The 12,467-nt window shown below is 38.5% G+C and overlaps 2 protein-coding genes across 6 annotated transcripts; both read right to left on the bottom strand.

Moving 5' to 3' along the window:
* Positions 1 to 2,406: 2,406 nt before the first annotated feature.
* On the bottom strand, positions 2,407 to 4,639 carry LOC112088157. 5 transcript variants are annotated; one of them, XM_024158421.1, is made up of 5 exons: positions 3,929 to 4,639; positions 3,666 to 3,833; positions 3,343 to 3,585; positions 2,995 to 3,139; positions 2,407 to 2,919 (listed from the first exon to the last, which is right to left on the bottom strand). In XM_024158421.1, exons 1-5 carry the CDS (start codon positions 3,941 to 3,943, stop codon positions 2,699 to 2,701), a joined length of 792 nt encoding a protein of 263 aa, XP_024014189.1. In that variant the 5' UTR covers positions 3,944 to 4,639; the 3' UTR covers positions 2,407 to 2,698. The 5 variants fall into 5 exon arrangements, 2 of the variants coding, with proteins under 2 accessions (XP_024014189.1, XP_024014190.1); XM_024158422.1 differs by having other exon boundaries at positions 3,028 to 3,139; XR_002900371.1 differs by having other exon boundaries at positions 3,343 to 3,833.
* A 309-nt stretch (positions 4,640 to 4,948) lies between these two features.
* Positions 4,949 to 6,313, bottom strand: LOC112088087. The gene has a single exon (XM_024158238.1). The coding sequence runs from the start codon at positions 6,311 to 6,313 to the stop codon at positions 4,949 to 4,951; it is 1,365 nt and encodes a 454-aa protein (XP_024014006.1).
* Positions 6,314 to 12,467: the final 6,154 nt, after the last annotated feature.

Genomic DNA, 12,467 nt, shown 5'->3' with positions numbered 1-12,467 from the left:
CCGAAAGATGGCTGCCATCCACACTTCGACTGTAGGAATGTCGAATTGTTATGATAATAGCCTCTATACAGTTGCGCTAAAAGCGATGTTGGATCTTGATATATTCGCCAAGCTTTTTTAGCAAGTAAAGCCTTATTGAGACAATTCAAATCTCTGAACCCCAATCCTCCTTCTCTCTTTGGTAAAGAAAGCATTCTCCATGAGATCCATGATATTTTCCTTTTCTCATGATCCGTTCCCCACCAAAACTCTGATAGTAATTTGTTGATCTCTTCACAAGTCGTCTTAGGTCACAGGAAGCAGTTCATTGGGTAGACTGATTTAGCTTGAAGAACTGATTTTATTAGCACTTCTTTCCCAGCAGGTGACAGAAATTGGTTATACCATCCTCCAATGGCACTTCGTATTTTCTCAATGACAAACTCAAAACTTTCTGTCTTCTTACGACCAATGTATTCCGGTAACCCCAGGTATTTCCCTTCTCCACCACTTCTTTCAATTCCCAGTATCTCCTTAAACAATATCTGTTGATCTTCTTGTATCCGTGATCCAAAGATGATCGAAGATTTGTTACCATTTGCCTTTTGGCCAGAAATCTTTTCATAGTCGTCCAGGATTCTAGCCATCTCTTCACAGTCTTCAAGGGTAGCCAGACAGACTGCAAACAGTAGATGAGATATTGTCGGGCAAGCTTTGGATATTCGCATTCCTCGAAACAACTGGTTACCCTCTGCATTAGAAAGCATTTGACTAAGTACTTCAGCACACAACAAGAACATATAAGGGGATAGGGAATCCCCTTGTCTTATCCCTCTCGATGGTATTATCTTCCCATATGATGCTACGTTACTCAGAATAGAATATGTCACCGTTGTTACACAGCTCATGGTCCAACTAATCCACTTTTTGTCAAATCCCATCTGGTGCATTATTCTTTCTATGAAATTACACTCCACACGGTCATATGTCTTACTGATATCAGTTTTAATTGCCATGTATGTTTCTGAACAGTCTCTTTTTGATGTGAGAGAGTGCATCAGCTCATGTGCGACCAGAATATTGTCTGTAATATTACTTCCTGGTACAAACGCTGCCTGAGATGGAGAGATGATTGAGTTCAAGCATTCTTTAAGTCTGAACACCATAACTTTAGCAATGATCTTGTAGCTAATGTTACAGAGACTTATTGGCCTATACTCACTCATTACTGTTGGCTCTGTAACTTTCGGAATCAAGCAAATACTGGTGTGGTTCACCTCTGGTTCCAACCATGATGTATCGAAAAACTTCCTTACCATTGCGCAAATATCTTCTTGGATGTCCTTCCAAAATTGTTGATAGAATGATGTCGTGAATCCATCAGCTCCAGGGGCTTTGTCTGCACCAATGGAAAACACTGCATTTCTAATTTCCACGTCAGTTAAACGCCGAATTAGTTTCTGATTCATTTCGTCTGTAACCTTCTTTTGTATACCATGAAAGATGCTATCCATTGAACCAGGATTAGTTGATGTGAACATGCATTTGAAATAGTCCTCTGCAACACTAGCGATGGCATCATCTCTGGTGTGAATGATTCCAACTTCAACCTTGATCTGTTTTATACATGTTTTGGCTTTCCTAGCCTTGGTTGCTCCATGGCAATATTGTGTATTTCTATCTCCTTTCTTCAGCCATATCTTTCGACTCTTTAACCTCCAATACTCCTCCTCTTCGCGGTATGCTCTGTTCAGGTCTTTCTTCATCTCATGAATTTCTTTAATGGGAATACTATGGTCTCTGAACGCCGCATTAATCTTTTCCCTCAGTGTTTCTATTAATTCTGCAGAGTTTGTTTTATTCTGTTTCTTCCATTTGGCCACAGCCCTGCGGCAAGTTTTGAGTTTACTCGTGACTAGCTGAGGCCTATTATGTGCTGCAGTCCATTCTCTTCTTACCGTGCTCACAAAATTTTCATCGTGGAATAACCTTTTGTCATAGCAGAATTGTCCTCAATATTTGACAGGTTCGTATGCCACAATTATAATCATTGGCCGATGATCTGATTCTGCGAGCCCCAAAAACTCATTTTCAGATTCAGGGTATTGTGCCAGCCACTCTGAGTTGACAAAAACTCTGTCAAGACAACACTCAATGATTTCATTCCTTCTCCTTCCCACCCAGCTATACTGATTCCCTTTTGATTTGAGATCCTTCATTCCACACACTTGAAGCATCGTCTTAAACTCTTTAAAACTACTTTCTCCTCTTATTCTTCCACCCTTCTTCTCTGTTTGATCCACGATTTCATTGAAATCGCCACACATCATCCAAGGTCTTATTCTTGTTGTGGCTAATCTCTGTAAACGCTCCCATAAGTGGTGTCTCTCACTCGGTATTGGATTGCCATAGATACAAGACAAGTAGAACTTAAAAGATTTAAATACAATGGATAAGTCTACAAGCCTTGAATCAAAGGAATTACATAGGACAGAAACATGTGTTTTCCAATACACAACTAGACCACCACTTAAACCCTGAGGAGAAACAATATGCATATCATCGAATCCTAGCATTACTCCAATGTCTCTCACAGAGTTGTCTTGCTGGTTTGTTTCCACAAGGAACAACATGTCCGGGAGATACACTTTTTGCATCTCCTTTAGGCGTCGAACTGTCAGGAGTTGTCCCATTCCCCGACAGTTCCAAACTTCTACTCTCATGGAGTTGCTGGTGGATTAGGGCCCACCGTGCCTCCAAGGTCATGAATCAGATGAAATGCAGCCTCATCCTCCTCTTCATAATCCGCTTGAAGCTTCTGCAGTGCCCCTGGTCCACACACCAACTTAACAGGTCCACTCATGAACTTGTCAATAATCGGCTCGGTTGGTTCCACCTCCTCTCTCATTCTCTTCCTGGTTGGAGTTGAAACCTTCAAGCCTGTAATCAAATGCATGGGGCGAAAATTGTATTGATATGTACTAGGATCAGCTTCCGTAGATGAATATGACATACCAGAATATGCACTTGGATCTCCTAAGTAGGTACCATATTGAGCCGATGACTCCTCAGGTGAAGCAAAGAACTCCTCTCCCTCCATATTTCCATTTGGAGTCGTCTCTTCAGGACATTCCTTCCTCTGAGTCTTGCTACTTTCTCCCTGATCATCCATAATCCAATCATCAACAAGCTTATCAATAAAAGCTCTTTTCCTGTTTTCTGTATCACAATCCTTCAGAAAATTCTTAATGAATGCTTCCTTCCTACGCTCTGCTTCAGGACCAATGAATTATGTTCTTTCTCTGATGAAATCTGTCATAGTTATGTGAAAATTTTCATCAGAAAAAGGAATTAACTCCTCACCAGAATCATCTGCTTTCTGGACCTCCTCATGTTCTGCATCTCCATCATCAAGAACAGCTTCGTCATTGATTCTACCATGGGGCATTTGTTCACCATGATTCTCCTCCATGTGATCGAATTCTTCCTTATTCTCCATAGGGTTGTGATCTTCCCCTGCTGCATTTGGTCCCTCCATATTGTGATCACTGTCATTTGGATTATCAGCTTGGCCATCTCCATGGTTGTCATCATCCTCCTGGTAGTCTGAAACATGATGGATGCACGCTCCAGTATCATGAGTTAACATTCCATATACTTCACAAAATCCCTTCAATCTTTCGTACCGGAACTTGAGCAAAGTGTTGACCCTTGGAGAAATTTGGAAATTCTGCTGGAATTTGAGTGGGAGATCGACGTTCCAATTCAACTTGACACGAACAAACTCTACACCATTGCCTGCGTCTGGATCGGAATCTGTTTCCAGAACATTCTCCATACCCCAGCCAAATTGCCTGCAATGTGGTTAATCATCTGGTGAGTCAGATATTGGAGTGGGATTCCACGGATTTGAACCCAGAAGGGTATGAGATTCAAATCAAATTCCGACATTTCTGGACTCCATCGGCGCAGCAGCGTCATCCTTTCATTGAACGCCCATGGTCCTCTGTTGAGAATCGACTGCATCAGTTCCTCCGACGGAAAGAAGAACTGGTACATCCTTCTCTCGATAAGTCTTCCAGAGATTATCCCTTGGAGTCCCCACATGCGAGGGAAGGAGGCGAGCATCGCCCTAATGTTCTGTCTTCGGAGAATCAACGGACAGCCCATCAATGAGAACTGGTTAACACGGGCAGCCTCTCTACACACCGTTGTTGGTAACGCCACCGGTTCATCATCAGCACCCAAATTGATGGCCCTGCGAAGGTTATCTGCCATTAGGAATGAAAGCAGTAGGAGACAAGTAGAAAAGAACAAAGGTTTTGCAATTGCTAAGAGATACGAAAGATTGTATTGGAGTAAGTAATTGGGTATGGCGAATATAATCTCTTAGATCTGCGGTTTCTTCCCAAAATCTCGTTGTAGTGGATCACGTTCCCGTAGCGGTTGACACAAACCACTTTCCCATCACAGATAGCCACTACGCCACCCATGGAGATGTTTGAAACAAGGAAGAAATCGCTTGAAAGCCATTTCTTTCTGGTCTCGTCATACGGAAAAACCGTCTTTTTGTCGACGGTTTCCTGTCGGAGAGGAGATTCGAAAATCGCCTCAGAGAGAGACTTTTTTTTAGTTGATTTTTTGGTTGTTATTGTTGAGCCAGGACTGTACTGTTATTGTTGTTTCTCTTTTTTTGTTTGTAGTTAGGGCATTTTCAATGTAGAGACCTCCATTGGCTCCAAATCAATTTTTTATTAATATTTGATCATAAAGTGGTAGAAACTGTATGTAGAAACCCTCATTTGTGGTGGGTGCAATGGGAGAGACGCATTTGGGTTTTTAGGAAGAAATTTTTTTTTTAGAAAATAAAGAAATATGTTTTAATAAGAAGTACATTTTATTCAATAAAACTCATGTAATACATTGAAATGGGAGAAATAAACATACAACATACAAATTTTATAAAAAATTAAGTAATATTTTGAGTGAATCCAAATTTCTGCCAGATATGCTCCAACAAATCTGCCTGTAAACGATCATGTATTTTTTTATCACGAACTCTCAACCGATTATCCATCAGATTTCGGATATTTGTTGCCATAGTTGTTGCGTACGACTGACCTTCTTGTGTACTACTAGTTCCTTCTCCTTGTTGAAATTCCGAAAAATTATATTGCGTGCGTGCATCTCTCTCGTCTTCAACTATCATATTATGGAGGATGATACAAGCTCGAATAATTTTGCCTATTTTAGCTTTATCCCAGAAAAGAGCCGGGTTTTTAACAATTGCAAACCGAGATTGCAAGACTCCAATAGCACGTTCGACATCTTTTCGAACGGATTCCTGACGCTCAGCAAATAAAGTAGCTTTCTCACCTTGTGGAAGTGGAATTGATTTGATGAACGCTGCCCAATTTGGATATATACCATCGGTGAGATAGTATGCCAGATTGTAATTTCTTCTGTTGACAGAAAAATTTACTTCAGGGGCTCTACCTTGTAAGATATCATCAAATACGGGTGAACGGTGTAGAACATTTATATCGTTTAGTGTACCTGGAGATCCAAAAAAGGCATGCCAAATCCAAAGGTCATATGAAGCGACAGCCTCTAAAACGATAGTTGGTTTTCCTGCCCCACGAGTATATTGTCCTTTCCAAGCGGTTGGACAGTTCTTCCACTCCCAATGCATGCAGTCTATGCTTCCTATCATTCCCGGGAATCCGCGTTCTTCTCCAACGTATAGTAAACGGTTTAGATCCTCCTGTGTTGGTCTCCGCAGATACTCATCCCCGTACAAATTGATTATTGATTCAACAAAATTTTCCAAGCATGACCGAGCAGTTGTTTCACTGAGCCTAAGATACTCATCGACCGTATCAGCTGCACCACCATATGCCAACAGACGGATTGCAGCTATACACTTCTGTAGTGCAGAGAGTCCTGGTTTCCCCAAAGAATCTCTCTTCTGACGAAAGAATCTAACTTCATTGGAAAGTTTTTCGACAATACGGACAAACAAAGACTTGTTCATCCTAAACCTCCGTCTGAAATAAGTTGCAGGATATGTAGGAATATCACTAAAATAATCGTTCCACGGACGATTGTGGCCTTCCTGACGATCTCTTTCAACGTAAGCCCTTCTTTGTTTAGGTCTGCTTGTCTCTTGGTCCTCTCCATAACTGTTGAACATATTTTGGAAAGTTTCCTGAAAATATTGCTCGAACCTTTTGCCCATATAGTTGCCCATACAGGTCTCCATATTTTGCTCACCATAACCATCGTTTTGATTATCTTCTGGGTTATCATTTGGATTATTTGATGATGAGGCCATCCGGTTGGTTCCGGGGATTAAAAATATGTAAAGAAAGGGTTTAGGTGAAGGAGTTGGAAAAAACTAAACTTGGAAGAAGTAGAATATAAGCAGAAATAGAGTAAAAGCAGAAACTATGAAGAAGTGTTTTTCTAACTTGAGGAAAGCAATGGTTTTATAACATTGTCTCGGTTACATTCAAAGGTTTGGAAAAAAAAGAACAATTCATTTGTGGTCTACAATAAAAGAGTACTAAAAGACATAAAATGGACTGCTTTATTGTCCACTCAAACGATTCCCTGACTCTGAAAATAGTTGTGTCCAACGCATCCCTGACTCAGCATTGCTGTTTGCATACACATCCCAAATATTCCCTGAAAAAGAAAAGAAAGCATAATGGTCGAATATAAGAACAACATAATGCGAGATATTTACTTGAAAACAACAACATAATGCTCGAATATCATAAGAACAACCAAAGCAAGACATAATCATACAATCACAAGTACAAACCTAACTAATCAGAGAATAGTTCTTGAACAAGCTTCTTCTTTACAGTTTCCTCATAATCAGCTAATGGCTCCTTCCTCGCCATTAGAGTGTCAAGTAGTGCCATTTTATTAAGCCTTTCTTGCATGGCCATCTCCTTTTCCCTGATGACCCACATTCCCTCGAACTCACTTAGCGTCTTCCCTTCAGGGTTAGTTTTCTTGGTCTTCGCCTTTGTCGCCTTGATTCCAATAGGCCGAGTGCTAGGTTGTCCTTGTTCACCAAACCTTATTTCCTCCACTTCAGCAGTCGGTGCATTTGAAACAGCATCAGTTCTTCTTTTTTTTTGAAATCCCATCGGTTTTTGCAGTAGAAAGTTCAGACCATTTCTGGTCATTTCGCAACTCCTTCCACGCGTGTTCTAAGTTGAACTTCTTCTTCTGATCTTGGAAGTATATTTGGTGAGCCAGCTTGAGCACATCATTGTCGTTCATACCACTGGTCTTCTCTCGCGTAGCTGTTTCAAAGGCTCCGCAGAACTTGCACACAATGTCGTTGATCTTGTGCCATCTCTGCTTGCATTGCCCTGATTCGCGTGTATATCCAGCTTCGCCTCTTTCATGTTGTCAGCATAATATAGTGCGATCCTCTTCCAGAATGCACAAGACTTTTGCTCATTACCCACAACTGGGTCTTTGTTTGTGTTAAGCCAAGCGCTTATGAGGAGGACGTCCTCATTCGGTGCCCAAGTTCTTCTATCGCCGCGCTGACTGAGAGTTTCATGAAGGGAAGCAGGTTGCGAACACTGCGTGCTAAATACAGGGAGTTGCTCCACTGAGGGAAAGCCATCATTGAAAGATGGCTCTTGTTGACTATTTAGTAGGTCAACAAAGTTAGCCGGTTGTGAATATGGATATGAATCCATTTGAAAAAGTTTAGAAACGAATGAAAGAGATATGGAAGCGAGATGAAAGAGGCTGAAAGAGTATAGAAACGAGTGAAAGAGATAAGTAAAAGAGACTTGGAAGACTGAAAGCGAGAGCCAAAGTAAAGAGGATAAGGAATAATAGAGGAAGAATGCGGATAAATAGGGTTTAGAAGTGGTAGATTTAATGACAAAATTAAAGGAAGTTAAAGCAAACGACCTACCAAAATATCACACAAGTTCGACATGACACAAACCTAAAAGGCAATGAACACCATTATATCACTTTAATTCCAAAATTTAATCAGCATTTATGACAACCTAAAAGCCAAACCCATTTCTTTCTAATCACTAATGACAACAACCAAAGAGTAAACTAAATGCCAAACTTACCGTTAGAAATGAAGTCGGAGAAAGTCTCTTGTTTAACCAGCTTCTAGTTAGACCTGAACCAATAGCATCACACGGTCAGCTGATAAGAAAACAAACATATAAAAGAATAAAACTGTCAGCGACTATTATAGAACAGCTAAATAGAGAAGATAAAGAGAAGATAAAGAGAACAAGAACTTATCTGCTTCAGTAATCCCAAAAAATGGCTAGGATCCTGTCATTCGAACTCACAGACTACACTTCGATATAAGAGACAAGCGAAACATAGATTTCCAAGCACCAATACAAACGACACAGTAATCCGATAGCAAACATTCATTAAACCCAACCATCATAGTCAACAAAGTCAGATAGCAAACATTCAGTGATCAGCCTAAACAACTCGAATGTCAATATGCTAAATCCCATCGCATGAAAACACAAGTGATAACAGCAAAGATAACTAAAAATACAGCAAGGATCAAATCAGAACCTCGATTCTCAAGTGTTTCTTTCACACCAGCAATCTCACTCTGAATGTACCCGATGAACTCCTCGATCTCGGCAACAGTCTTCTCGACTAAGGTCATACGATCCTCCAAAGCGTAGAGCCGATTCTCATACGACTGAAGAAGGGTTGTTCTGTTGTCACTAAACATCCTTGAACTCTGCTTGTCAATGCGAATTTGGAGAATGGTGAGCTGCTCTTCAATGGCTTCATCCCACCATTTGCAGATGTGATCCGGCTTATCCTGCAGATTAGATAATTGAAGACATCATCCTTAATGACTTTCTTAGAATATAACTATACATTAAATGAAAACATATAACATCTTACCTCGCCCAGTCTTTCAGGACAACAATAAAACTTCCTCCCAAATGTTGCTGGAGCTGTAGACTCTTCAAGCCTACAACGAAGCCCACAGTAGCATCGTTCAAGAATCCCGAAGTCCCCATCAGCCTTTGCACATCCGCTATCAAAGCTTGCTTTGGACGATGAGCTGTTGGTATGGCTTATCGGCATTTGTCTGTAAATAACATGAATAAAACGTTTTCATCACACAAAAAAAAAATATACATACAAGTACAGAGTCGAAGATCAAACACACCGATGAAAAGCACATAGACTCTAAGGTCAAACAGACATATCAAAAGTACAAATCAAATCCCACAAACCAGCCAAACATATCTTCACCGAAGTCTAAGATGAAATGGACATGGCAACGATGAATCACTCAACCTCAAAATCACCTAAACCATAGATTTCTCCTTCAGATATCGTCTAATTAACAAGAAAAAACGAACAAAACAAATATATTTCATCCGAATACAAAAGCCCCAATTTTCAGTAACTAGGGTTTGCTCGCAAATTATGGACAAAGAGAGAATCAACCAATTCGTGAATCAAAAGTATATTTCCGGTTCAAATAGTACATACTGCAAGCTAATGTACCCGATATTACAATCTATACATGGAAATTTTATGACAAACGAAAACCCCCAATTTTCAAATTAGGGTTTCATCGCAAATCACCCTAAATCTGAACAATCTGATCCTCATTACAATAAGAAGACGGAGAATCTAACCGTAAAACATAGAGTCCTCGATTTTGAAATAAAACGAAAAAATACCATGGAATTGACCAAAGAACAAACAATAAGAGAGGAGTTTTAGGGTTAGAAATTACTTATCTGAAGCCTTTCCCTGACGAGTGGTCGCCGATTTCGGAGATGATGCGGACAGACGTCGCGATTCATCGAAAAGTCGATCGATCGGAGAAGCAGCACCAATTACGTGAGCCTATCATCAAACGCCACCTGTCCCGAGAAACGTCTTCAAATGTCCCGAAATAAGAAACGTCTCGGGCCAAATAGAGACGCGGCCCAACTTCTTTATTATTTCGTTTCTACTAAAAACGCAGCCCGTTTCTGTGTTGCGAATGCCCTTACTTGTTAATATTTCATTTCATTTTTGCTGATTTAAATTTAAGGGATAATTGGAAATATAAGACACAAAATGAAGAACATTGTCCCTTTAATATTTTTAATTGTCTCCTCAATACTTATATTAATGTTAAACCTGTTTTATCCCTAAAAATTGAACAAAAAAAGAAGAGATAATTGGAAAGATAGGACAAAAAATGAGAAATTTTGTCCTTTTAACACTTTTGAAATTTTTTTTGTCTCTTTAATACTTATCTATACTATTAAACTAAAAGTATGTTATGTGTCTAAACAGGTTTTACTTAATTTTCTATTATTATATTTTTTGATAACTTCTATTTATGTTACTATTTATGTTACTAAGCAAGTCAATATAATGTAATATTAATAAAATAATATATTTTTAATTTATATTTTAAAATAAATATGAAAATTTAAATTTGAATTTAGATTTGTTATAAATTTCCTTAAATATAGGTTATATTATTCATCAAAAAATATAAAAAAGTTATTATTATATTTTTACAAAATAATAAATCTGAAATTAATTTAGATTTAATTTAAGTATTCAAATTTAAGTAATATTTTCAATGACAAAAATAAAAATATACTATTGTATATATAAAATATATAAAATAATATAAAATAATATGATTGAACGGATTATAATTATGTTTAAATAATCACGATTCTTTTTAGATTAATATAAATGAACATGTTATAATAACGTTTTTATAATCGTTATACTTTCAGATTAATATAAACGGATATGTTAGAATAATGTTTTTCTAATCGCAGTCATTTATATACTAGAAAAAATAAATCATTAGAAACAAATTATATACATATATATATATATTATTTATTAAAAAATTATATCTAAACAAAAACAAAAACATAAATTATATTACAAAATTTGATAAATTATAAATAGTTCTCGTGTGGATGCACGGGATGGAATCTAGTGTTAACATTAAACCACTTTTACTCCTAAATATTGAATTACTTAATATTAACAGATTTTTTTTTTAAAAAAAATTACTTTATTTTGGAAATCTACGCACAACCAAACTATATAAAGCATTCTTTTATATTTAAATTTTTGTCACGAATTTTAACTTTATGCACAATCAAATTAGAAGTAAAACAAAGTATGCCAATTTTGATAATACTTACGTGTAACATAAGTCACAAAATTATTTCCTACGAGAAAATAATATTTTTCAGGAAGGTAAATAGCAGATCCCCAAATCAATTTAGGGTTCTTCGCGTTTTCATTTAACCCAGAACAAAAAAATGTAAGATACAAAATTGGGTACTTGTGAACTGTGTTTCTTCTATTCTCTACCTACATATTATGTAAAAATTCATCCATATTGATTCTCAGCTGGACCGATTGTCTCCATCAATGTTGATTCCAACATCATGTAACCAACGCAGAGGTTTACTCGCTTCAGAGTTCTAGAAACGCAACGCCTCGTGGCTCGAGCTTTAATCATACTGATTTTTACTCGATGATGCTTGCTGCCTGCTGGTGATGGCTGGAACTCAAACTTCGGTCCGGAGACGGCGGAGCAAAGCTGACAGCTTCTGGAACCGCCGACGGAGCTGGGAGGTTTCATTACCAGTACGGAGGTAGTGAAGGCCGAGGAGCGCAAACCCGGCTCCTGTTATGATTCAATCCGAATCTTCTTTGATTGTTCTCGATTAAGAACTTCCGATTCTCGGAGAAGACGACGAGATATGAGGTATGAGAGAAGAGAAGAAAGAAAACAAAACGACACGAGATTTAACGAGTTCAGGTCCTTAACCGGAGCCTTACGTCTCGCCGGTGATCACTTTACCGGAATCCACTAGAATCGGCAAACTCGCCGGAGAATACAGATGTTTTCCTCTCTCTCTCTCTCTCCGATTACAACTGACTCTGTAACGGCTAGTCAACAAGACGAGTCAACCCCCGAGCTTTATAATCAGCTTGTTTACACGCTGTATACCAACAACGAATGAGAGAAAGACATCTGTCCCCTAGTGGACCTCACCCGAGAGACCTTCTACTATAACCAGAGTCTCTCCTATACTTAGCTAAAACTCAGCTAAAAAACTTACCCAAGACTTCAAGTGTCTTGACTTGATCATCGTCCATACTTCAGCTCCTAATCCAAGGAGGTTCTCGCCGCAAACCGGCGGTAGAGGAGGTACAGCGGTGAAAGGAAACACTCATGTGATTAGTGAGAAGAGGGGAATGGGCGAGATGGAAATGAAAGAAACGAAAGGACTGCCGATTTGCCAATTTTGTAATGGTTGTTAAAAAAAAAATTATGTAATGATTTTTTTCCTGGGTGAAATCGAAAACACGATGAACCCTACATCAGTTTGGGATTTTATGTTTTTAATGTAATTTGTTTTTTTTTTTAGTTATTTTCATTAGTTAATTATTATTTTTGA

Source organism: Eutrema salsugineum, unplaced genomic scaffold, assembly GCF_000478725.1.
Source record: "Eutrema salsugineum unplaced genomic scaffold, Eutsalg1_0 scaffold_15, whole genome shotgun sequence".
Classification (NCBI taxonomy): domain Eukaryota; kingdom Viridiplantae; phylum Streptophyta; class Magnoliopsida; order Brassicales; family Brassicaceae; genus Eutrema; species Eutrema salsugineum.
Note: the sequence above shows the minus strand (reverse complement) of the source record. Positions and strands in the feature narration are given on the sequence as shown.